General features: G+C 46.4%; 1 protein-coding gene across 7 annotated transcripts in view; it reads right to left on the bottom strand.

Annotated features, from left to right (window-relative positions):
• The window catches only part of ARHGEF1 (Rho guanine nucleotide exchange factor 1), a 173,291-nt gene that overhangs the window by 10,370 nt on the left and 135,195 nt on the right, over nucleotides 1-27,726 (bottom strand). For all 7 annotated transcript variants that reach the window (XM_068241440.1, XM_068241442.1, XM_068241441.1 and 4 more), the window contains 10 exons: nucleotides 25,708-25,833; nucleotides 25,205-25,319; nucleotides 20,994-21,094; nucleotides 17,241-17,318; nucleotides 15,826-15,901; nucleotides 12,466-12,633; nucleotides 8,602-8,689; nucleotides 7,038-7,142; nucleotides 5,096-5,142; nucleotides 1,395-1,553 (listed from right to left, as the gene is read on the bottom strand). In XM_068241440.1, coding sequence (XP_068097541.1) covers nucleotides 1,395-1,553; nucleotides 5,096-5,142; nucleotides 7,038-7,142; nucleotides 8,602-8,689; nucleotides 12,466-12,633; nucleotides 15,826-15,901; nucleotides 17,241-17,318; nucleotides 20,994-21,094; nucleotides 25,205-25,319; nucleotides 25,708-25,833 — 1,063 coding nt within the window. The remainder of the gene's footprint in view (nucleotides 1-1,394; nucleotides 1,554-5,095; nucleotides 5,143-7,037; nucleotides 7,143-8,601; nucleotides 8,690-12,465; nucleotides 12,634-15,825; nucleotides 15,902-17,240; nucleotides 17,319-20,993; nucleotides 21,095-25,204; nucleotides 25,320-25,707; nucleotides 25,834-27,726) is intronic.

The following is a 27,726-nucleotide window of genomic DNA, read 5'->3' as shown; positions in this document are numbered from 1 at the left end:
TTTATAGCGAATTAGAGTATTAATACAAAAACAAAAAAAGTATTTGGCTTGAGGAATGCCCTATAAACTATATGAAAGGAACACAATTATGCAATGAGTAAAAGTTTATCTAAGATCCTCTTTAAAGTGAACCCAAGGTGAAACTTGTGTCAAAAAACAGATACTTGCCTAAGAAGTAAGGTTAGAGAAACCGAGTGCCCAATATAGTGTAGTATGTTCAGCATAAAACTAGTAAAGATAATTAGTGAGAAGAGTATACTCACAAACGTGGGTTACCACAAAGGCAACCACTGTATAGGCAGGTGAGGAGAATAGACCTGTCCTCACTCAGGATTAAGAAGTCACTACTCCTGCTACTGCTGAAATTCTGTTTGTCCTCACGTTTATTGCCTGATGAAGTGGACGTGGCCTGCGAAACGCGTTGCACTTTTGGGGTACTATATAATAAATGTGATTACTATTATACAGTCTTTCGTGTCTGCTTTATGGAGGTAAGTTCACCGCTTCCTCCAAGCAAATTTTAAAGGTTTTATCCACTTTTACCCTGCTGGCGCCTCTGTTCCCCGTTTGCTGCACTTGCCATGTTCTCCTTGCCCCTATCCTTGCTCTCTGTGACCGTCCTGAATGTCCAGGTTGCGCTCTTCTTCATGCATGGAGCTACTGCGCAGGCGCGGCTGTACTCAGGCAGGTGTGGAACGCCGCTCGGATCTTAAATCCGACAAGCTCATTGAAATTTTTCCGGGGGTTTCCCAAGTGGCAATGGTGATCCGGAGGATGTCATGGGAAGCCTTGACAGGATTTGCAGGCCTCCTGTTTTTTGTCCCAAGGTTCACCTCGAGTACACTTTAAAGTGAACCAGAGATGAAGCACCCTCATGTATTTTACCATATATATCAGTGGGAGCATTAGAGAAAACACCTACCCTGCTGTCTGTTTCATTTTTAACTGCTCAGCTTGCTTCTAATCAGCCCTGATAAAATCCCCGACTGAGCATTCAGTCTGGCTTTGCTATAATGACTCAACTATAATGATTCCTGAGCAGAGCCAGCAGGGGGCAAGCTTGGGCTTAAAAAGACACCAGAGAACACAGACTCAGCTATAATAATTCCTGAGCAAAGCCAGACTGAATGCTCAGTCAGGGATTTATCAGGGCTGATAAGAAGCAAGCTGAACAGTTGAAAATGAAAGAGAGCAGGGTAGGTGTTTTCTCGAATGTTCCCACTGATATATATGGTAAAATACATGAGGTTGCTTCGTCTCTGGTTCACTTTAAACAACTGTAGTAGAATGTTTAGCCATGTAGTTTTGCAGGGCTCAGCTATACTGCCCACATTTACTTCAGGGACACTTCACTCATTATTCCGCTTAGAAGGTTCTTGGTGAAATATAATTACCCTCTTCTAGCGCTCCGCTGGCTACATTTCCTCCCACCGTGTCCTCATTCAGCTTGTAAGAAGACTGTAAGTTGAGGGCAAGAAGGTTCTCTGTAAGTGATGCTGGATCTCCAAGACTGTCCTGACCCAATCCGACATCTTCCAGAGATTGCTCCTTATCTGTAAAAACCAGACAAATACACTAAAAGCAAGTCCACCAGTTTAATTAGGATATTTTATTGATACAAGAAAGGCCAAAAATAAGACATCTAAAATGATTAGCCCCCTGGCCATTAATAGTCAATAGTGTACCTGTAACGCTTGGTGGTGTATTCTCCACAGTCAGCATGCAACGCATGAGCTGGCGTGGAGGAGGTACACACACTAGCACCAGGAAACAGGCTATCCCTAATGTAGTGGAGGGGAGGACTGACTCCAATAGGAGATTGTGGCGCACAGAGCCGGTGCAGATCTGACAGCCACAAACAATGCTTTCGTTATAACGTCTCAGCGCAAAGTAGCGCTGAGCGCATAAACCAGAACTGAGGAGATCAGGACAGGAAGACAGAATGAACGCTTGCTAGCTAGCGGCTACTTAGCGACAGCAAGCGTCCAAAACCAGACAGACTGAAATGAGGCAGCCAATGCGATGCGGCGATGGCGTGCCTCACAAAGACAGGACAGGACAGTCAGAAAATAGCAGGATTAAGATAGATGAACGTAACACAGATAAATATACAATAAGTATGTTTTCCTAGCGTATTACAATTACAGCTATCAATGAAACTATTTGTAACTTCTGACTAACATATGTATATATCGGCAATGAACCGATATATGACATAAGCAGGAACGCTGACTAGGACTGGAGTAATACAGGGAACAGGACTCAGAAGGATTCGCTATCTCTTCGCAGAGATGAACGCAATCCACAAACAGTAACAGAACAGGATTCAGAAGGATTCGTTATCTCTTCGCAGAGATGAACGCAATCCACAAGCAGAATCAGGAGCAGGGTAACTACCTCAGCACGGGTGGTCACGGTACGCGCAACCTACCAAAACGTGCTGGAAAGCTGACTAACTGCACACAGGATATAAACAGTTCGTGTACGTATACATCAGCGACACTGATGTATTAACGTAACACAAATACAAGGAAAATAATAAACGTGCTGGTATGCATATATATTGGCAATGAACCAATATATGATGCAAAGACCAGCAAAGTATCTTTATAACAAGAAACACGATCGGGGGCTAAAGCGACAGCAAGGCAGGCTTAAGCTGAAGCTATGAAAACCCAAGGAAACCCTGCAGGAAGCAGATCTTTATACTGAGGTCATCCAATGGGAGCAGACATGCAGATTCCCACACAGGTGAATGATAATCAGTCACAAGCTGACAGCAGGGAAAGACAGACAAAGCTATGCAACTTGCATGGAAATAGATCAGAACTGCCTGAGCTGCAGCACTATTACTTCCAGTAATAGCTGCTGCAGCAGCGATCATTACAGTACCCTTTCTGAGTCAAAACTTACAACAATCTCTAATGGCTCTTTTCCACTATGGAACGCGATCCCAATGGCAATCGCACTGCGTTTCAAACTAATTTCCCCTAATGCGATTGAGCAACTATACTCAGTATAGGCCAGGCATGGGCAAACTTGGCCCTCCAGCTGTTATGGAACTACAAGTTCCACAATGCATTGCAGGAGTCTGACAGCCACAGTCATGACTCAAAGGCAAATGCATTGTGGGACTTGTAGTTCCGTAACAGCTGGAGGGCCAAGTTTTCCCATATCTGGTATAGGCTCTCAATCGCATCCAAAATGTGTCAGGATGACGAATGTGCACGGGACAAAATCACATCGCAATCAGATCGCACTAAAGGAAATAGCCGCTGCCGTTTCCATTAGTTTTACTGTACCGTGCGTTTTGTGATACGTTAGTAATTGGAATCAGATCGCAAAACGCGGGGAAGGGGAAAAGGGCCCTTGGAGTAGGCCTTTTACTAGGATGGCACAGATCTCTTGAGGGATTTTGACCCATGTTTCTATTGCAAACCATTCTAGCTGGTCTAAGTTGCATTGTTGGACATTCACTTTGAGCACCCTCAACACATTTTCAATAGGACTAATGTCTGGGCTCTGTGCAGACCACTCCTGGATCTTGGTTGTGGTATCCTTGAGAAACTATTGGACTAATTTCGATGTATGCTTTGGGTCATTGTTTTGTTGGAAAACTGAGATAACTTGAGCCCTGACTACGAGCAGATTTCAGCATATTCTCCAACATAATTTGTTTTCATTATGCCATGCACGTGAACAAGTCTCCCTGTGCCTGTGCCTGAGGCTACCCCGACCCCCCCCCCCCACTCACCCACCACCACCAGCAGGATGCTATAACTACCACATTTAACTGTAGGAACTGTGTTCCTAGGGTTGAAGGCCTCTCCCTTTCTTCGCCAAACATAAGCAACATCCATGTGCCCAAACAGTTCCAGTTTAGTCTCATCAGACCAAAGCAGACTTGCAAAACTCATCTCTACCTTTCAAATGTTCACAGGCAAAGCTCAGTCAGGCTGTGATGCGCTGCTCTTTGAGTAAAGGTGTTCTTCTGGGACAATGACCCTGAAGCCCACCATGATGAAGAGCCCTCACAACGTTGTTCCTTGAAACATCAGCTCCAGAAGAGGCCAGGTCAGCAACAATCATCTGGGCAGATGTTCGGGGCTCCTTGCTAATATCTCTGACTATTTTCCTCTCCAGAGTTCTAGAAATCTTGTGCTTTCGTCCTGGTTTGTTTCTTACAGAATTTGTCTCCTTGCACTTGGCAATGAAGTAACGTACAGCAGTTCGAGACACTGTGAATCACTTGGAAATGGCAGTGTAGCCTTCCCCCTTATTTTAAATTCTTGTGCTGGTATGATGGGTTTTAAATGCCACAATCCTTGATATTTTGTATTTCATGTGCTGGTACTCTGTACTGTACTCTGCCTAAGTTACATCTGAACTCTGGTTTTACAATGTCTCTTCATCACCCGGAGTTTGTTGTATGTGATTTTTTTGGGCAAACAAGTGGTCTTAGTCATAAATTGGCTAGCATCCCTGTGAGACCCTCCCGAAGTAATTAAAGGGATACTGTAGGGGGGTCGGGGGAAAATGAGCTGAACTTACCTGGAGCTTCTAATGGTCGCCCGCAGACATCCTGTGCCCGCGCAGCCAATCACCGATGCTCCGGCCCCGCCTCCAGTTCACTTCTGGAATTTTTGACTTTAAAGTCAGAAAACCACTGCGCCTGCGTTGCTGTGTCCTCGATCCCGCTGATGTCATCAAGAGCGCACAGCGCAGGCCCAGTATGGTCTGTGTCTGCGCAGTACACTCCTGGTGACATCAGCGGGAGCGAGATCACGGGCGTGCAGGCGCAGTGGTTTTCTGACTTTAAAGTCAGAAATTCTAGAAGTGAACCGGAGGCGGGCCCAGAGCATTGGGGAGTGGCTGCGTGGGCACAGGATGTCTGCGGGGGACCATTAGAAGCCCCGGGTAAGTTCAGCTCATTTTCCCCCCGCCTCGCCTACAGTATTCCTTTAAGGCCTCTTTTCCATGGACGGTTGATAGGCAGTGAAATGCCTCTCAAACCCTCTCAACTGTACAGTCATTTTACAGCAAATAATAATAAAAGATGCTGGCAGCAGATTATTATACACTTCCTTTCTCTTACCATCTTTAGGCACCGCCTCCTTCAAAGTCCCATCATTCCCATTAAAACTGAAAAACAAAGCAATAAAAGTCAGAGCTGGAATGAGCAAAGCCACAACTAGGTCCCCTTTAGAAAGAAAAATCTAAACTCATTAAGCACCGACGCAAATTTGTATGCTGGTTTTACGGAAATGTATGAAAATGGACAAATCTATCAAAGCTGCCGCGGTATCTAATTGGTCCATTTTCAAGCTACTTATATTTCCATATGATTGGCATAAACTAGCAATTATTTGCATCCCTACTTGTTAGCATGACCAAATAAATTCTGATGGCATTTTAGAAAAAAATTATTTTAGAAACTGTAATCCTTAACCACTTGAGGACTGCAGTGCTAACCCCCCCTAGTGACCAGGCCATTTTTAGTCAAATTGACCACTGCAGCTTTAAGGCCAAGCTGCAGGGCAGCACAATACAGCACACAAGTGATTCCCCCCCCCCCCCCCCCCCCCCCCCCCTTTTCTCTCCACCAACACAGCTCTCTGTTGGTGGGGTCTGATCGCTCCCCCAATGTTTATTTATTTTGTAATAAATATTATTGTTGGTGTGTTTTTTAAAAAAAGTAGTGTTTCTTTAAATTTGATTCTTCCCTCGCTCCCTCCCTCCCCACAGCCAGCCAATTATGGCGATCGGCTGTCATAGACTTCTGCCTATGAGAGCCGATCGCTCTCTTGTCCCCCAGGGGGACAGCCGTGTCACACGGCTGTCCCCAGTGCAGCGCTGCTGCTGATTGCAGCGCTGCACAGAGTAAATAGACGGCGTGATCGCCGTCTATTTACTCTGTGCAGCGCTGCAATCAGCAGTCTATCAGTCTCCCGAGCGGCAATAGCCGATCGGAGACTGAAGAGGGGGCGGAGCTCCGCCCCCGAGTATGAAATGCGCGCGCAGCGTGCGATCTCATGCATTAGCTGGCCCCAGGACTTTACGCCGATTGGCGTTAGGCGGTCCTGGGGCTGCCGCCGCGGCCACGCCCGTCGGCGTGACGCGGTCGGCAGGAGGTTAAAGTGTAACAGTCGGGCATAAAATCAAAAATCTATTCTTTATTTTTATCTGGTAAGCAAGTAATAGGAATGCTAACCAGTCAATGCAAAAGTTAAAATCACTATTACTTTTCATGTTGATAAATGATCATTCCCCGGTTTACCTGACTCTTATTTGGTACATTGCCACACAAAGGAAGTTGCAGGGCATGCTGGGTTGTCTTTTTTTGCTTCTTTACTTTGCTCTCTTTCCCCCCGTTTTCCCCTCCCACACTTCTGTTCCTCTCTGATTGGCCAATATTTCTCATGCTGACAATATGCACTTTCTATTGCAGAGCTGAGTGGGAGTGCCTGAAGACTGGGAGGAGGGCGGGCAATGCATACACAATCAGGCAGAGGAGAGTAAGGGAGGAAATTACATCAGGATTGGCTTCAAGATGAACACAGTTTAAATGGAGAATCCTAAGAAGGATTTTCTCTTTTTACTATAGAAAAATCACTAAAATCAAAATGTGGACAGCGCAATACATGTTATGTAAGTAGAGCAAGAATTTATGTACTTCTATATATTTTTTTTTTTTTCTGAGATAGTATGGCTGACAGCTCTTCTTTAACCATTTAATGACCAGCTAACGCTGATAGGCGGCGGCTGGTCGTTTGTGGTTTTGCATGGAAATGGCAGCTCGTTTGAGCGGCCTTTCCATGCCAGTTCACGGAGGGTGTCTCCGTGAACAGTGTGCGAGCCGCCGATCGCGGCTCGCACTCGTAATGTAAACACTTCATCCATTTATATCAAGGTCTGCACAAATCCCCACATCTATATATATTTTATAGCAGGAGTCAACCATTTCCTATATAATGCATATCAACTAGTGAATGCAGAAGAAAACAGGAGGAACTTTAGTGATCTCTATGGAGACTTACTCTGAGGGGCTTGTAGGCATCATGGAAGGATCCTTATAGTGAGTTCTTTGCCTGGATGGAGCGCATTCAAGGTGCCCTGTGCTTTGCTTGATCAGAGAGAACCAGCTGTGAAGAGAAAAGCAGGTTTATCACAGCTGCGATGTCAGCACCTTAAAGTGAGCCTAAACGGAGAAGGATATTTCCTTTTAAAATAATACCAGTTGTCTGACTCTACTGCTGATCCTGTGTCTCTAATACTTTTAGTCACAGCCCCTGAACAAGCATGCAGATCAGGAGCTCTGACTGAAGTCAGACTGGATTAGCTGCATGCTTGTTGCAGGTGTGTGATTCAGTCACTACTGCAGGAAGAGAGATCAGCTGGACTGACATGCAACTGGTATTGTTTAAAAGGAAACATCCATATCCCTCGCAGTTTAGGTTCCGTTTAAGGTGACACACACAGTGCAGTACTGTATGCATAAAATCAATAGACAAACATGAGATGTTTGAACCCTATATAGGGCATTGGGTCCCTCCCCTAGTATTGGCAAAGATAGGGGTGGGCAGGGTCTGCTCAGTGCTCACAGTCTGGCAGGTGCCCCTCCCAAGCTCCTCCCTGACGACCACACATGGGTTGATGATGGGACAGGGGCGGAGTTTGGATGGAACATAGTAATGTTCAGTCAGCCATGCCACACAGGTAGACCGTTCTGCAAACCCAGTAAGTCAGGTAGAAAAACTACTAATGCACAAATAGCTTATGTGAAAGGCGTAAATCTATGTGCATTAGAAATTATGACAAGTTCCACACAATACGCATTAAAAAAACAGGGAGTGTCTCTTTACCATAAGGCAGTGTAGGCAAATGCCTACAGGCGCCCGACGATGGAAAGGCAACTCACTCCACTCCCCTAGTGCCACCCTCCCTCCTTCCCTACGCAAAGTCCCAAGCAGAGCGTAAATGAGAGTTTACTCGCCCAACTCTTGCAATTCCACTGATGAGATCTCCCTTCAGTCGGGGGCACCTCTAGCTACTTAATGCTGAGGGTACCTCATACTACCATGGCTACCTAATACGGAGGGGCACCTGTAACTATCTTGGGCAAGGGAAGTAAGGCAAAAATGACAACTGGGCCAGCAAGCACATTTGCGGTGCGGTTCGGTGGGGATTTGTAGGTTCATGGAGGGTGAAGTCTAGGGTGCCAGGACATCTGTGCCTATAGGCTCCTGTGATGTAAATACTGCCGTTAACGCGGGCCATTTTGGTGCAGGGTGAAGCCAAAAAAAGCTCCCTCTGCTCCTGCACAAACTCCGGGCCTGCGCTGATTACTATTCCCACCCCCGGTTGTAGCAACTCGAGGGACATGTAATTGGGGCACCAGCTATTACTGTGGGCCAAATGACCCTTTTTTTAAACTAATTTGTGCGTTGCCCGCCCGAAATTCTGGGCGCCGAAATCAGGCATGCTGCGCCGAAATCAGCTGCCTCGGTGAAAGATTGAACACAGCACCACTTGCAGCATGTAAGAAGAACTGCAACTCCTCAAACAGAACAGACAAACCACCATCTTCCTTTATGAACTTACATGTTCTTCTCCGCGGTGGTGGTGGCCACCAGTTCATAGATCTGGGCTCTGTCCTCCCATTTGAAGATGACAAAAAAGGCTTTGTTATCTGCAATGAGACATTAACCGTACAGTGTTAAAGCAGAACTCCTGGTGTACCACAGTGAAGACAATTAAACCATCATTTAAAACTGTATTTTGTGTTCAATTATGTTATCTTTGACTAATAGTTAATGGTTTTTGATGAGCAGAAACATTTAAGTGTGACAAACATGCAAAAGAATAAGAAATCAGGAAGGGGGCAAATAGTTTTTCACATCACTGTATATTTGTGGCTGGCCATGGCTGTGAGTGGTATTGTGGCCTTTGCCACCCAAAGCTTATACTCAGGTCAAACATTTTTCCAGGTTTTTTTTACGGTAAAAGTTGGGGGGTTGGCTTATACTCTAGTACAGCCTTTCTCAATCTTTCTACCCCGGAGGAAACCTGCAAATAACCTTTGGATCTCAAGGAACCTCTGATTTTTTTTTTTTATCTCGAGGAACCCCTGCATTTATTTTTCAGGCATGGTCTTTAAAGAGAACCAGAGATGAAGCACCCTCTTGTATTTTACCTTATAAATCAGTGGGAACATGACAGTAAACACCTAATCTGCTCTTTGTTTCATTGTTCTCTGTTTAATCTGACTTTTATCACCTCTGATAAGAATCCCCGACTGAGCACTCAGTCTAGCTTTGCTACGGAAAGATTATAGCTGAGTCTGTCTTCTCTGGTGTCTTTTCAAGCCCAAGCCTGCCCCCTTGTGGCTCTGCTATAATGACTCAGCTATAATTATTCCCTGCAAAGCCAGACAATGCTCAGTCCGGGATTCTTATCACAGCTGATAACAGACACCTTTAGCAGTGAGGATAAAACAGAGAGCATGGTAAGTGTTTTCTCTAATGTTCGTACTGATATATATGGTAAAATACACAAGGGTGCTTCGTCTCTGGTTCCCTTTAAAAGTATGAGTGGCTGTTTATTTCACTACCCCCTATTACACTGCCACTCATTATACTGTCTCCTGACCCTCCAATGTAGTGCTTCTTGTATCACCTATTATAGCTCTATTAAACTGCGAGCTCCTCTGAGGGACAAGACCATATAATCTGAAAAGTGCTGCGGAAGATTTGAATGCTAAATAAATACATAAAGAAAGTAAATGAATCACTTAAGACAGAATTGAGTTTTTACATAGAGAAACTGACTACAAAAATTTGACAGAAAGAAAGGCCAATATTTTACAAAGCAAAGTGTCCTCAGAAAATGGGCCAGGCTATACTTTTTTTAAATTGCCCGTCGATGCTCTAGCCATGCCCACCTGCATGGCCCTGCCCCAGCAAGCCACAACCTGATTGGGGGCGGGCTGCGGCTACGCAGGCAGGGGTTTCCGAAAAGCTTTGGCAGTCTTTGGAAACATGGCCGCCGATGCACTGCTGAGGGGGGGGGGGGGGGGGGGGGGGGGGGACACAATGACAGAATGTCACTTGTACCCACGATGGGGGAAATGCCCGGAAACCAAGTACTCAAGGAACCCTGGTGGAGAAGGACTGATCCAGAGGTTTCCCCTACTAAGTTAAAGGGGAACTGAAGTGAGAGGTATACGGAGGCTGCCATATTTATTTCCTTTTAATCAATACCAGGTGCCTGGCAGCCCTGCTGGTCTATTTCTCTGCAGTAGTATCTGAATAACACCAGAAACAAGCATGCAGCCAGTTTTGTCAGATCTGACTTTAACCAGTTCACCCCCAAGGGTTTTTATCCTAACGGACCAGAGCAATTTTCAGTTGTCAGCGCTCCTCCCTTTTATTCCCTAATAACTTTATTACTACTTATCACAAGAAAATGATCTATACCTCGTTTTTTTCGCCACCAATTAGGCTTTCTGTGGATAGTACATTTTGCTAAGAATTTTTTTATTCTAAATGCATTTTAATGAGAAAAACAGAAAAAAAAAGAAAAAAAATCATTATTTCTCAGTGTTCAGCCTTTATAGTTTTAAAATTAAACATTCTCCTGTGGATAAAACAAACACGTTTTATTTGCCCAGTGGTCCCGATAATTAAACCGTTTAGATTATGTCCCTACCACAATGTATGGCGACAGTATATTATTTTGAAATATAAGTGGTTATTTTTCTGTTTGTTCTGGCCATAATTACAAGCCCCTATGTAATAAATTAAAATTAATTTTCCCCCATAAAATATAGAATAAAAAAAAGCTGAGTCCCTAAGGCAACTATTTATTTATTTTTTTTAAGCTGATTTTTTTTTTTTACAAGTGTTTTTTTTGGGGGGGAGGGTTGGAAGTGTAATTTTATTAATGATGTGTATATACTTGAAAATGTATGTATTTTGTAGGTGTAATATACTTTTTGGCCACAAGATGGCGCTGGTGAACACTCATAGGACGTGTTCACTTTTTTTTTTTTTTTTTTGTACACACTTTATTAAACTGTTACATTTCCTGTTTATGTGAATGGACGTAGCCGCTGTTCGCGGTCACGTCCATTCACTCCAGGCACTGCGATTGGGTAGAGGACTGTTCAGTCCTCTTCCCCAATCGCCCAGCACGGGATCCCGACGGTAATGGCGGCGGTAGCGGCGGACACACGGCGGTAGCAGCGGCGGGAATGCGCGACGTATTAAAACGTCATGTTGCGGTTAATAGCGGTAAGCATGACGTTTTAATACGTTAGGATGGCGGTAAATGGTTAAAGTCTGAAACACCTGATCTGCTGCATGCTTGTTCAGGGGCTATGGCTCATAGTATTAAAGGCAGAGGATCAGCAGGGCTGCCAGTCAACTGGTATTGCTTAAAAGGAAAAAAACATGGCAGCTTCCATATACTTCTCTCTTCAGTTCCCCTTTAAAGGGATACTGTAGGGGGGGGGTCGGGGGAAAATGAGTTGACATTACCCGGGGCTTCTAATGGTTCCCTGCCGGCATCCTGTGCCCGCGCAGCCACTCACCGATGCTCCGGCCCCTCCTCTGGTTCACTTCTGGAATTTCAGACTTTAAAGGGATACTGTAGGGGGGTCGGGGGAAAATGAGTTGAAGTTACCCGGGGCTTCTAATGGTCCCCCGCAGACATCCTGTGCCCGCGCAGCCACTCAGCGATGCTATGGCCCCGCCTCCATTTCACTTCTGGAATTTCAGACTTTAAAGTCTGAAAACCACTGCGCCTGCATTGCCGTGTCCTTGCTTCCCCTGATGTCACCAGGAGCGCACAGCGCAGGCACAGACCATACTGGGCCTGAGCAGTACGTTCCTGGTGACATCAGCGGGAGTGAGGACACGGCAGCGCAGATGCAATGGTTTTCAGACTTTAAAGTCTGAAATTCCAGAAGTGAATCAGAGGTGGGGCCGGAGCATCGGTGAGTGGCTGCGCGGGCACAGGATGTCTGCGGGGGACCATTAAAAGCCCCGGGTAACTTCAACTCATTTTCCCCCAACCCCCCTACAGTATTCCTTTAAAGTCTGAAAACCACTGCGCCTGCATTGCCGTGTCCTCGCTTCCCCTGATGTCACCAGGAGCGTACTGCGCAGACACAGACCATACTGGGCCTGCGCAGTACACTCCTGGTGCCATCAGCGGGAGTGAGGACACGGCAACGCAGGCGCAGTGGTTTACAGACTTTAAAGTCTGAAATTCCAGAAGTAAACCAAAGGCAGGGCCAGAGCATTGGGGAGTGGCTGCGCGGGCACAGGATGTCTGTGGGGGACCATTAGAAGCCCTGGGTAACTTCAACTCATTTTCCCCTGACCCCCTACAGTGTCCCTTTAAGCAAGTATGCAAACCCATTACTACACAGAACAACCCACTAATGTTTCTCAATACACTTACCAGTGGCTACCTCTCGAGCCATTGAAGTGTTCAGCTTTATGATAGGACTCAACATCAGCTTCCCATCCGGTGTCGGGGTAAGAGTCCGACTTTGGTGCTTCAGAACCAACCGCTCATCCTGTTTCTGAAGCAACATCATGATGTCATCGAAGAGGAGAACGTGAACGTCTGTGTGATGTGAATACAGAGGATTAGCAGGGCAGGGAGTACTCACAAGAGAAAAATCAGTTACAGAGGTATCTGCCAAGGCAACACACAGCTGAGGTATAAAGATAAGCAATAACCATAGTGTGCATCTCCACCCCGGCGCAGGGGGCGTTGGTGTGTGTGCGTGTGTGTGTGGGGGGGTTGTTGTCAGGCATATTTTGAAGGTGGAGGCGGTTGTATGTGCATGTGGGGGGGGGGGGGAGATATTGTGAGGTGTAAGTGGGGAGAATTACTGTTATGGATGACAAAAGCCGATAGTGGAATATTGGTAATAGTGCATTACTGATATTCTAACTATTGCTGTCAAGAGGTACCCAAGCAGACACCTGGTTTATACAAACTCCAGTTTCTAGGTCGGAAGTTATTTTTACTACCCCACTTCTGCCCTTTCAATAACTTATACCCTTCCAGACCAGGCCTTATGGCAGTCTTATTTCTTATTGGAGAAAATGAAAAAGAATGAAGAAACCTCTTGAAGAGAGTGCAAACGTTGGCCAAAGGCTACACATTTAAAAAAAAATTAAGATAAGTGTTGGTAGTATTAGCCAGATTGTCTGGAGTGTAGTAAAGCAGCCCCAAGATGTCATTGTCTGTAAAATGATGTGAAGATCTCTATGGTATTGTGATTTCCTGTTTTCAATCTGTGTTCTTGTAACGATCGGTGTCAGCACACAGAGAGAATCTGATTATTGGTGATCTGCAGTATCACCAAGAATGCAGATATATACCTAATTATTGATGATCTGCAGAATCACCAATAATACAAGTATAACTAACCTCTGGACACCTATATAGTGTGAGTGTTTGGTGCAACAGTAATGACTTTGAGTGGGACCACCTGAGGAGCAGGTGGTTCTTGGCAGTATGGGAGATACCTCACTCTGGAAAGTACAAAGACCTTTCAGCAGCCTGAGACATCCAAAGGGGTGGAGCCTCAGGCTGAATAGCAGGAAGGCCCTGTGGCTGAGTGACACCTGGAAGGTGGGCGTCACAACCAGGTCTGGAGACTAATCTCTCAATGGAGAGGGATAGCTCTCAAGGTCGGGCAAGCCAGGTCGGCAACACACGAGCAGATAAAGTACAAAGACAGAAGACTGATTCGGTAACCAGGGGCAAGCAGGGTTGGCAACAGGTAATCAGATATGCGTAGGTACCGAATCAGAAAGTGGAGGGATAGTCAGGAAATGCAATAGGTCATAACAGATATCAAACAATGCCTAGTCTTGGGTGTGAGGTCCGTGGTCTCAACACCCAGGAACTAGTCTGAAGTATAACACAATGATAACACAGTATCCCTAGTCTTGGGTGTGAGGTCCGTGGTCTCAACACCCTGGAACTAGTCTGAAGTATAACACAATAATAATACAGAAGTAATCTGACTCAGTGTGAATTCCCAGGTCCTCCTGGTTCTAACACACTGTGGGATCTGACTATGGTCTGAGTGCTTCCACGTAAGTGTTCGCAACGGCAGACAACCTGAGACTGACCAGCAGTAACTATAAATAGAGCGGCGCTCACCTGCACCACCCATCCCCGATCCCCGAATAGTCACTTGCTCTGAGATCAGCTGACCAACGTGGTCAGCTGCTCCCTCCTCGTTTGTCATAAAGGTTCTGCCTCTCAGCGCGCGCGTATTCCTCAACCTGTGTGCACTAACAGACCCAGCCACATCAGACGCACGCTGCTGCGTGCAAACCGCCGAGCTGGACGCAGAATCAGCAGCCTTGCTGTCAGTCTGTGCGGCGGCTTTTCCGCAATCTATTACAGTTCTTCTCTGTTCTAAGTAAGCTGCATTTCCTGATGGTGGTGTATGTTTTATCTCTGCATGTTTCCCTTCAGTAAAGAGTTCTAACTTGTTATACTGTTATACCTATCTCCGTGTACCCACTACTGTGCTCCATCATCAAGACCCATTCCCTTCTGGCATTTAGAAGAGAAATAAATGGAAGACTTTGTGTTCTTAGGCTCAAAGATCACTGCAGACGGAGAATGCAGCCATGGAATTAAAAGATGTACACGCCTTGGAAGGAAAACAGTGACAAACTTGGACAATGTAATAAAAAGCAGAAACGGCTCCTTGCCAAAAAAGGTTTGTACAGTCAAAGCCTTGGATTTTCCAGTAGTAACATATGGATGAAGAGTTAAGGAAGGAAGGAAGAGTAAGGCCTGGTTCACATTAACGTTCGCTGTCCGGATTCGCCTGATCGGATCCGGACCGTATACTGTACAAACGGTACGTACGTTCCGCATAGCAATGCAAAGTCTATGCGGACGTTCACATGCGTCCGTTCCGTACAGAACTGAGCCGGATGGGATCCGGACAGTTTTCCAACATGCGCTATTTTTCTGGTCCGGTCATCCGGCCCATGCACCTGGGCCGGATCCTGACCCGAACATGCGGCCATGCTGTGCAATGAGAAACGGAGGTTTCTCATCACACTGGCAATAGGACCGGATGCTTCCAGCACCAGTCCTATGCCACTTGGGGGGCCTGGACTACACGCCGGTATCCCCCATGCTTGTGGTGCCTTTCTGGCACTGCAATGTATCTAGTTCCGGCTACTTTATTGTAGCCGGAACTGATACATTCCGGATCCGCAACTTGTGGCCACCGCAGAGACCCGTACGGTCTCTTTGCGGCCCCCGGACACGAACCGAACCTTAAGAAAGGAAGGCTGAGCGCTGAATAATCAACGCCTTTGAAATGTGGTGCTGAAGAAGACATTTGAGGGTCCCTTGGACTACAAGAAGATCCAATCAGTCAATCCTTAAAGAAATTAACCCTGACTTTTCATCGGAAGTAGCAATGCTGAAGATGAAATACTTTGGGCACACAATGAGAAGACAGGACTTATAGGACAAGACCCTGCTGCTGGAATAGATCGAGGGCAAAAGGAGGAGGAAAAATCAGAGAATGAGATGGCTAAGATAGTGTCATGGAAGCACCAAACATGAGCTCGGCTAAGTTTCGAGAGGCAGTAGAAGACGGGGGGGCCTGGTGTGGCATGGTCCATGGGGTCGCAAGGAGTCGGACATGACTGCATAGCGACTGAACAACCAGAGCTCTCCTCCTCCACCACAGACAGAGGACCTCTGGGGATAAAGGGAAGAAGCAGTGGAGTAGAAGGGATATCAGACGACAGAAGCCCTCACCAACAGACTTGTCCCTGCTGATCCTCCAGGTCAGAGCTCCCTCATAGATCAGGTTTTTCCTAGAGATATCAATGTTCTGAAAAGACAAATCAAGATACAGTTTCAGAAGTGATGGTTAAATAGAATCAAAATGAAAATAACTTCTCTATTGCTTTTTATTAGCTGACTAACAAGCGTGCGCCACAAAGGATTTTATGGATTGCTGCGACAGATCATTTCTGACATCAAAGCTAAGTAGGGAGGGATGAAGCCTGCACCAACTACGTAAGAAAATGTTCACCCTACAAAACATCTATGGAAGGTCACATAACTCATTTCTTTCCATAGTCAGTGCCTCTGGACAGGGCTGTGGAGTCGGAGTCAGTGATTTCATAAATTGAGGAGTCTGAGTCGGATGATTTGTGTACAAAATCCAAAGCCCTGGTAAGTAGAGGCAGGGCTGTGGAGTCGGTACAAAAGTCTTCCGACTCTAACTCTTCTCTGACTCCTCAGTTTATGAAACCACCGACTCCATCTCCGACTCCGGGTACCCTAAATGGCTCTGAATCCTTAGTCTGTGGAGTCGGTACAAAAATCTTCCGACTCTTCAGTTTATGAAACCACGTGGAGTTGGAGTCGCTGGTTTCATAAACAGAGGAGTCAGAGTAGGAGTCGGAAGATTTTTGTACCAACTCCACAGCCCTGCCTCTGGAAACATATAATAATTCCATATGTACTCCAGAATATGTTTATTTAGCACAATGAGCAGAGATGATGACCAAGGCTGATAATATGTGTATCGACTTATCTGGACAACTCTCTCACGTTGGTCAAATCTGCAAGAGATCTATTGCCAAACACAAGAGAAGCAAATGCTAAAGCACTCTTTAAATCCTACACCAGAAAAGCGATTTAGGCCTCGTTCAGACTATACACGCTACCGTGTGCATTTCAGCAGTGCATATAGCGTGCGACACGCAAGAGTGGTAGAAGGGCAAAGACAGCCCTGCTACCATTCCCATATGTGCTGCACAGCAGTGCGATGCGCATTCGCACCGCTGCATGTATTTTTCATGAATCGCAGCACTGACCCATTCACTGTAGTGAACGGGATCAGCAGCGCATAACAGTGCAGATGGCGTGCGATTGTACGCATTGTGTTCCGATCGCACAGCCATCTGCGCTAAGAGATGTGAATTGCGTTAATTGATGTGAATGACCAATATCTGCAGAGGATCACCCCTAGTACCTTGTATCTCAGCTAGAGCTGGGGTAACATTCAGAAAAAAAAAAATCTTGTAATAAAATCTGATTTAGTAAATAATATTGTACAATTATCTTGATAGCGATCTCATAGTAAAATATACATCCGTGAAATTGTTACACACAAAACTGCTTTTTATGTGACCAGAGCCCCACTTTTTGAAGGAAATTACCTTGAACTCAATCAGCAGAGGGTCGTTGCTCTGCTTCAAGTTTGAGATGTCGAGACGTCTTTGGTAGTCAGTAAGTTTCTGTGATGGAGAAAGTAAGAGAGACTTCAGACAAACTGGCTTCTTAATGTATTTATAAATTCACACTATATTCAGACAAAACTCACAAAAATGATGACACTGTTGTGAAAAAAAGAAAGAAAGAAATCTGTCATGTGAAAGGACTCTTGAGATACAGAGGCCAAGGCCGGGAGTCTGTGATGAAGTAGGCGGAGCACATCGGTCATACAGAGCTATGTGGGAGGAGCACATCAGTCACACAGAGCTATGTGGGAGGAGCACATCGGTCACACAGAGCTATGTGGGAGGAGCACATCGGTCACACAGAGCTATGTGGGAGGAGCACATCAGTCACACAGAGCTATATGGGAGGAGCACATCAGTCACACAGAGCTATTTGGGAGGAGCACATCAGTCACACAGAGCTATATGGGAGGAGCACATAGGTCACACAGAGCTATGTGGGAGGAGCACAACAGTCACACAGAGCTATGTGGGAGGAGCACATTGGTCACACAGAGCAATGTGGGAGGAGCACATCGGTCACACAGAGCTATGTGGGAGGAGCACATCGGTCACACAGAGCTATGTGGGAGGAGCACATCGGTCACACAGAGCTATGTGGGAGGAGCACATCGGTCACACAGAGCTATGTGGGAGGAGCACATCGGTCACACAGAGCTATATGGGAGGAGCACATCGGTCACACAGAGCTATATGGGAGGAGCACATCGGTCATACAGAGCTATATGGGAGTAGCACATCAGTCACACAGAGCTATATGGGAGGAGCACATCGGTCATACAGAGCTATATGGGAGGAGCACATCGGTCACACAGAGCTATGTGGGAGGAGCACATCGGTCACACAAAGCTATGTGGGAGGAGCACATCAGTCACACAGAGCTATGTGGGAGGAGCACAACAGTCACACAGAGCTATGTGGGAGGAGCACATCGGTCACACAGAGCTATGTGAAAGGAGCACATAGGTCACACAGAGCTATGTGGGAGGAGCACATCAGTCACACAGAGCTGTAAGGGAGGAGCACATCGGTCACACAGAGCTATATGGGAGGAGCACATACGGCACACAGAGCTATATGGGAGGAGCACATCGGTCACACAGAGCTATGTGGGAGGAGCACATAGGTAACACAGAGCTATATGAGAGGAGCACATCAGCCACACAGAGCAATATGGGAGGAGCACATCAGTCACACAGAGCTGTAAGGGAGGAGCACATCGGTCACACAGAGCTATATGGGAGGAGCACATACGGCACACAGAGCTATATGGGAGGAGCACATCGGTCACACAGAGCTATATGGGAGGAGCACATCGGTCACACAGAGCTATGTGGAAGGAGCACATAGGTAACACAGAGCTATATGGGAGTAGCACATCAGTCACACAGAGCTATATGGGAGGAGCACATCGGTCATACAGAGCTATATGGGAGGAGCACATCGGTCACACAGAGCTATGTGGGAGGAGCACATCGGTCACACAAAGCTATGTGGGAGGAGCACATCAGTCACACAGAGCTATGTGGGAGGAGCACAAGTCACACAGAGCTATGTGGAAGGAGCACATAGGTCACACAGAGCTATGTGGAAGGAGCACATCAGTCACACAGAGCTATGTGGGAGGAGCACAACAGTCACACAGAGCTATGTGGGAGGAGCACATCGGTCACACAGAGCTATGTGGGAGGAGCACAACAGTCACGCAGAGCTATGTGGGAGGAGCACAACAGTCACACAGAGCTATGTGGAAGGAGCACATAGGTCACACAGAGCTGTAAGGGAGGAGCACATCAGTCACACAGAGCTATGTGGGAGGAGCACATCGGTCACACAGAGCTATGTGGGAGGAGCACATCGGTCACACAGAGCTATGTGGGAGGAGCACATCGGTCACACAGAGCTATGTGGGAGGAGCACATCAGTCACACAGAGCTATGTGGGAGGAGCACATCAGTCACACAGAGCTATGTGGGAGGAGCACATCGGTCACACAGAGCTATGTGGGAGGAGTACATCAGCCACACAGAGCTATATGGGAGGAGCACATCAGTCACACAGAGCTGTAAGGGAGGAGCACATCGGTCACACAGAGCTATATGGGAGGAGCACATACGGCACACAGAGCTATATGGGAGGAGCACATCGGTCACACAGAGCTATGTGGGAGGAGCACATAGGTAACACAGAGCTATATGGGAGGAGCACATCAGCCACACAGAGCTATATGGGAGGAGCACATCAGTCACAAAGAGCTGTAAGGGAGGAGCACATCGGTCACACAGAGCTATATGGGAGGAGCACATACGGCACACAGAGCTATATGGGAGGAGCACATCGGTCACACAGAGCTATATGGGAGGAGCACATCGGTCACACAGAGCTATGTGGAAGGAGCACATAGGTAACACAGAGCTATATGGGAGTAGCACATCAGTCACACAGAGCTATATGGGAGGAGCACATCGGTCATACAGAGCTATATGGGAGGAGCACATCGGTCACACAGAGCTATGTGGGAGGAGCACATCGGTCACACAAAGCTATGTGGGAGGAGCACATCAGTCACACAGAGCTATGTGGGAGGAGCACAACAGTCACACAGAGCTATGTGGGAGGAGCACATCGGTCACACAGAGCTATGTGAAAGGAGCACATAGGTCACACAGAGCTATGTGGGAGGAGCACATCAGTCACACAGAGCTGTAAGGGAGGAGCACATCGGTCACACAGAGCTATATGGGAGGAGCACATACGGCACACAGAGCTATATGGGAGGAGCACATCGGTCACACAGAGCTATGTGGGAGGAGCACATAGGTAACACAGAGCTATATGGGAGGAGCACATCAGCCACACAGAGCAATATGGGAGGAGCACATCAGTCACACAGAGCTGTAAGGGAGGAGCACATCGGTCACACAGAGCTATATGGGAGGAGCACATACGGCACACAGAGCTATATGGGAGGAGCACATCGGTCACACAGAGCTATATGGGAGGAGCACATCGGTCACACAGAGCTATGTGGAAGGAGCACATAGGTAACACAGAGCTATATGGGAGTAGCACATCAGTCACACAGAGCTATATGGGAGGAGCACATCGGTCATACAGAGCTATATGGGAGGAGCACATCGGTCACACAGAGCTATGTGGGAGGAGCACATCGGTCACACAAAGCTATGTGGGAGGAGCACATCAGTCACACAGAGCTATGTGGGAGGAGCACAAGTCACACAGAGCTATGTGGAAGGAGCACATAGGTCACACAGAGCTATGTGGAAGGAGCACATCAGTCACACAGAGCTATGTGGGAGGAGCACAACAGTCACACAGAGCTATGTGGGAGGAGCACATCGGTCACACAGAGCTATGTGAAAGGAGCACATAGGTCACACAGAGCTATGTGGGAGGAGCACAACAGTCACGCAGAGCTATGTGGGAGGAGCACAACAGTCACACAGAGCTATGTGGAAGGAGCACATAGGTCACACAGAGCTATGTGGGAGGAGCACATCAGTCACACAGAGCTATGTGGGAGGAGCACATCAGTCACACAGAGCTATGTGGGAGGAGCACATCAGTCACACAGAGCTATATGGGAGGAGCACATCGGTCACACAGAGCTATGTGGAAGGAGCACATCGGTCACACAGAGCTATGTCCTACCATCTTATTCTCCATCTCTCGCACTTCGGTATTGACGTGGTTCAAGATCTGCCGACAACACTCGGCTGCCTTCTGTACTCTCTGCTTCTCTTCTTCTTCCTCTGAAAGACACAGAGATGAGGGGGAATGATTTCCACATCTACCCTCTTATAAATGTCACATTCATCTGATTTAACGGTGGTTAAAGCTGAGTGGCTGAGGGTGAGCAGTTTGTTTGTCACAGACTCACAACCAGCCGGTGTGCTATTGTGTTGAGCTGCAGAATGTCATGTGAGAACATTAAATGTAAATTGTCGGATGGATCACTTCGCCCCGCCTCCTCCCTCGTAGAGACGCGTTGCCGTTGCAACAGCTGGCACATGATTCAGAAATTGACAAGAAGGGCACGGCTTTCAGCTAACCCGATACCACTGTCGTTCACTGTGACTTCAGCAGTATCTGGCCAGTGAAAACCGCACGGTTTGGGTCCATTTCCAAAAAATGTGTCAGCCGTTACCACGGCAATGTGTTGCTGACAGGGAGGAGGCGGGCAGAGTGAGACATGAGATGAAGAGCACTTACTGTATCATGGCACCATTCAGTATACAGGCACTGTTCAAGGACACAGATAATGTATAAATTTAAATGTATCTATTAAAAAAAATTATGAGGGAACCTATGTGACACTAACTAATCTACTCTTGTACTTGGCAAAAAGAACAAAAATGTACAATTGGCATTTCTAACCCCCTTTAAGGATAAACCTACACATCTGTGGGGTTTAAATCTTCAATAGATTATTGAACTGCATTTGAATTGTGCTTTCCTTTCGGCATGTTTGCGGTGGGTCACTTCAGAAACCATTATACTTTACACTATCATACTTACGCTACTTTGCAACCTTAGCAACAGCACTCTCCGATATGTTTGGAGCACTGTTGCCATGAGAGTTCCAGAAATCCTCACCAAGTCGCAAGAGTAAATAGCTGTGTAGGGCAGAAGGCTTTCCTACTGATTTTCAACCTTGGCACTAATCCCGACAGACAAGACTGGCAGTCTTTGCCAGTCTTACCCACCATTGTCCTAGCAGAAGCACTGTGGGAATGCCTATGTTTTATATGCACATAAAAAGAAATCAGTTTTATATACTGCAAAAAAAATTTCACTTTGACATGGAGGTTTTCTCAATAAAAGTGGAATTACCTTTAAAGGGTGATTTCTAATAGTTATAGAAGCCTCCATGCCCCCCTCCCCTTATTTATCTAGGGGCAGGTGTGAAAATAGCATGTGTGACCTCTTTAATCCCCCCTCTGATGAAATCTTTTGCTTGCTCTCTGCTAATGTGTGCAATAAAATAATTACATCAGTTATCTGACGGAAATTTCCGTGGTTTGGCAGTCTGTGGAAGTAGGGTAATTAAAGCCAATGCTAAACTTTTAAATGTAAAAATAAGAGGTAAAATGGAAGTATAATAAGAAAAGATAGAGGGGTGCAGAGACAGCAGATCTGAAGTGTGGCTTTAATGACAGGTGCTCTTACTAATACTTGAACAAGGATATCTTTGATGCGGTGTTTGAAGACTCTAGGCTGGCGTCTCAGCCTGGACCTTCCTGACCTATAGAAATGGATGTGTTAGCGGAGGGGCGGAAGCGTTCCTCTCTCCTCGGCTGCAACCGCTCGCGCCTTCTGATGGAAATGAAGACTGGCACTTTCAGTGCTGCGGGGACAAAACTAAAACAACAGGTAGGTTTCCAGCAGCCTGCTCTTGTAATTGTCTGTCAGTAGCAATTAGCGGCTTTGAAGTGATGAGGTAACTGTTGGGACTGATTTCGGTTATAGACTGCTGATTGGCTGCACATTGGCAAAATTAAAAGTTTCACGTATTTCTATGTACTTCTGAAGACGATTTACATGGACTAGGCCTGGAATTACCTCACAGGAGCCTGTAGGCCCAGATGTCCTGGCACCTTACACTTTGTCCTCCATGAACCTACAAACCACCTCCAAATTGCACCACAAGTGTGCTGGCTGGCCCAGCTGTCACTTCTCCCTTACTTCCCCTGCCCAGTAGCTACATGTGCCCCTTAGTATGAGGTAGCCAGAGGTACCCTCAATATTAAGTAGCTAGAGGTGCCCCCAAGTATTAGGTAGCTAGAGGAACCTCATTATTAAGTAGCTAGAGGTGCCCCCAAGTATTAGGTAGCTAGAGGAACCTCATTATTAAGTAGCTAGAGGTGCCCCCAAGTATTAGGTAGCCAGAGGAACCTCAGTATTAAGTAGCTAGAGGTGCCCCCAAGTATTAGGTAGCCAGAGGAACCTCAGTATTAAGTAGCTAGAGGTGCTCCTGACTGCGGGGAAATCTGGTCAGTGGAATGCAGAGAGTTGGGTGCGTAACCTCTCATTTACACTCTCATAAGGAATCTGCGTAGGGAAGGAGGGAGAGTACATATTGTATTGACTCCGTTCAGTTCAGCGCAGGGAGCGCCAAATGACGGCTCCCCCTGCTGCCGCTAAACTCCAAGGCGGCGTTAAATAATATCCCCCCTCCTAGTTGTCGCAACTCGGAGTGAGATGTAATTTAGGGTCAAGCATTACCGCTATGCAGGCTGCGCACTATAGCATTGCTGCTATGACGGCGCTCAGCTTCGGCGTATGGCGTATGGCACTCAGCGCCGTGTGCTTCGGGGAGGGGGGCACTAGGGGAGGGAAGTGAGCCGCATTCTCATCATCAGGCGCCTGTAGACAGGACCACTATCACGGAAATCTTACATGCATGCAAACACATTCAAATAAGAAGTACATTTTTTTCCAGAGTAAAATGAGACATAAATTACTTTTCTCCTAGGTTGCTGTCACTTGCAGTAGGAAGTAGAAATCTGACAGGTTTTGGACTAGTCCATCTATTCACAGGCGATTCTCAGCAAGGCAAGACATTTCCTGAAAAGGATTTATACAATGATGCTGGCCAGCCTCCCTGCTCGATGCACACTTTTTTTGGCAGTTTGACAGAGCAACTGCCATTCACTAAGTGCTTTTGAAAATAAACAAAAACCCTGAGAATCCTCCATTAGGAGATGGGCTAGTCCAGGCATGGGCAAACTCGGCCCTCCAGCTGTTATGGAACTACAAGTCCCACAATGCATTGCAGGAGTGACAGCCACAGTCATGACTCATAAAGGCAAATGCATTGTGGGACTTCTAGTTCCGTAACAGCTGGAGGGACGAGTTTGCCCATGCCTGCTCTAGTCCAAAACCTATCGGTTCTGTCAGAATTCTTATACCCACTGTAAGTGAAAGGAACATAGGAGAAAAGTAATTGAGGTCTCATTTTACTCTGGAAGAAATGTACTTTTTATTTGTATGTGTTTACATGTATTTAATATTTTACAATTTTCACGATAGTGGTCCTTTAAGACTGGAATGCCTTATGTACCATACACGTAAAAAAACAAATCAAGGGAAAAATATATTAGCTTTGAATCATATGTAAAGAGGGTGTGTGGCCAATGGGGAGATCTTTCCCAACTTTTTGCCCCTCAGAAGTATTTTATTTGCCCCTCCCTGGTATTAATAGGAGCTCTCAGACTGCCAGAAGATTAGGCGGGGGGAGTTATTTGTGGGCATGGCAATGGAGTCGCCTCCTGTACCACCCTATATCGTTATTAGTCATGTGTGCAGATCAAACATATTTGATACAAGAACTCAATTAAAGTGATTAGATTAATTACGCCGTATGAAAAGGTCTGTAATTTATTACATTTAAACACAATTTTTTTATTGATAAGTAATGAGAAGCAAACATCCATTATACTACTGTAGTCTGATTCCTGTTATCCAAATGAGTCTAAATTCCCAAACACACGGCTGAATAAAGTAGGCTGGGGCGGCCGATAGCGACCACTTCCCCTCTCCCCGGGCTGCTCCCGTGTCCCCCTGGATGGCCCGGTACTCTGGCCGAGTAGCGCTCCCGCAGCCAGGAGTGTTCTGCTTGGTAGAAGAACACTCTAGGCCGTGACATCGCGCGGCCGGGCTGTGCATGCGCAATGAAGTGTGACTCGACCAGAGTACCGGGCCGTCCTGCGGTGGACAGGAGAGGCCCAAGGAAATAGCTAGGGACTGAAGGAAGACCCAGGTGAGTATGGAACCTTCTTTCGTCTTTTCCTGTAAGCACATGAATAGATAAGCACAATCACAATAAAGAAGCAGACATCACACAGAGGGCTGGCACTCACCGCTGAGGTTGGCAATGTTCTGCAGTAGTAAGGGATACTTGGTCAGTCTTTGCATCTCAAACGGAATAATATCCTTCAGCTGTAACCGTCGGCATTGTGGGTTGCTTTCAGCCTCCTGTAAAGCATGGAATGAACTGACAAGATTAGCTGCATGCTTGTTTCTAGACACTACTGCAACCAAGTAGATCAGCAGGGCTGACGGGCAACTGGTATTGTTTAACAGGAAATAAATATGGCTGCCTCCATATCCCTCTCACTACAAGTGTCCTTTAACAGTATAGTTCATAGCTCTAGCTCAAAGAACTACCGTAATTCCACAATACCCTGTTCTTCCCTTGGTACATATTTTCTCCCTCTCATCTAATAACAAGACTAAGCTCTCAGGATGGTATTTTGCCAACCAATCAGAATTGGTTATAGTTCACATGCAGTGCGCGCTGTCTGACCTGCAGCCATTCTCCAATATACCAGCCCACAACACAGAACGAGAGGTGTGTGGTTACCTGGATGAACTGGGTGAACCTGGGCTCTCTCCTCTGCCTCTGTTTCAGCTGCTCCAGGGCAAAAGGCTGGCGACTGCAAAACCGCGAAGAGATCTTCTGAAACCAGAGTCCCTCAGTACCATCAAACTGCCAGGAGAGAAAGCGAGAGATGAGATGAATGCACAGAGGAGGCTGACATCACCCCTCTCTGTGTATCAGGCGCTGCTATCCTCACACACTGGTTGTCTTGGCGTCTTTCCCCAGACATCTGATCTGCTCTCTAGGAAAGCTCAGTGCTGCTCCCTGGGGGAACAACTGGGGACTGCCAGGCTGCCTAGCAACACAATGGAAATCCCAGGCAAAGCAAAACAATAAAAGTAAATCTAGTTCTCAGCATATGAATTTGAATGCAGATGGCCATTTTTTTCTTTCTTTTTTTTTAATATTCACCAATTAACATGATCACCAATTTTATGAAGTCATCTTTACAGAGGGGGTACATTCTTTTATTCGCTTGTGCCTGCTTCTGTACCTATTTTCCTTACCAATAATCAAAATTTCACCAAACTGGCGATTTGCAGATCAACAACAACGGAACAACGAATCACCTACAAAGGTAGCCATGCAGCAGGTGATGATGGGCAGATGCAACCAAGAGACGAATCTCTAATAGAATCTTATGATAGAGAGAGATCTGTCGGCTGCCCATACACCGCATGCTTATTCCTGATCAATTTCATGCTGAAATCAGTTTGGAATTGGCCTTGTGACGTCGTATCCGCCACTGCCACCCCTAATGTCCAGTGCGCCCCCCCCCCATTGCAGTGACCTGTCCTTAGCCGCCGCTGGCTCCGTCCATACACATGCCCAGAGCCAGCGTCAGCCACAGACAGGTAATGTATACTGCACTGGGGGGGCACACTGGACCTTAGGCTGGGGTTTCTATTGCGTTCATCACTCTTCCCGATATTGCTCGCCGTTACTGCTGTGCACCCGATCTACATGCTCAGTCCGAAATTTGTTGCATTGTCGATCAGGCATGCTTTTGGCGACGGGCCGCCAAGCCGATAGATGTATCTACGTATCTATGTATGTACCTTTACAGTAAAGTAGCCTTACAGAGACACTGAAGCGAAAAAAAAATATGATATAATGAATTGGTTGTGTACTATGAATAATTACTAGAAGTTTAGCAGCAAAGAAAATATTCTCATATTTTTATTTTCAGGTATATAGTGTTTTTTCTAACATTGCATCATTCTATAATATGTGCAGATTACACAACACTCAGCATTCAAAATGATTCTTTCAGAGCAGTCTGAACTAATGACCTCTCCTCTGGCAGAGAAAAAGTAAATAGTTCAATAACACTTGAGATAATTAAAGTCAGATAACAGCCCTCTCCACCACTTTGAAAGTAAGAGAGCTTAATTGCTTTTTTGCATAGAGATAACAACTGGAGTTTCTTAACTCTTCCTGTACTGGAAACAATTAGACTGATGTATCTGATCTTAATGTTTTATTTCTTAGCTGTACTACACATACAAATCATAATATCATAATTTTTTTTTCGCTTCAGTGTCTCTTTAAGGCGCGTACACACGCTGTATTGTTACAAACGAGTAGCCCGTCAGATCCTCCCACGGGGCGGTCATTCTACCGACAGTAGGATGTGAGTACAGGCTGTCGCCGGGCAGATCAGTCAAAAACAGTCTTATCAGTCTGCCGACAGCCTGTACTCGCGTACTACTGTCGGCAGAACGACCGCCCCGCGGGAAGGTCTGACAGACGACTCGTTTGTAACAATACTGCGTGTGTACATGGCTTAAACGTGACCATACTTGTTTAGATTGCCACCCAATGTGGCAAACTGATCAAACTCTCTCTGATCTGAATCTGATCAGAAAGAGCTTGAATCCCTGCAGAGTTGCAATAGATCTCAGCCCTCTGCAGCCACCCTGTGCCCATGTCGTTTCCAAACGATCCTCCACTCCCCCGCCACAGCTCACATTTGTTTGCGACAACTTCAAAGTCGATGTC

This window comes from Hyperolius riggenbachi, chromosome 6 (assembly GCF_040937935.1).
Source record: "Hyperolius riggenbachi isolate aHypRig1 chromosome 6, aHypRig1.pri, whole genome shotgun sequence".
Lineage (NCBI taxonomy): Eukaryota > Metazoa > Chordata > Amphibia > Anura > Hyperoliidae > Hyperolius > Hyperolius riggenbachi.
The sequence above is the reverse complement of the archived record's forward strand: the minus strand, read 5'-3'. Positions and strand labels throughout refer to the sequence as shown.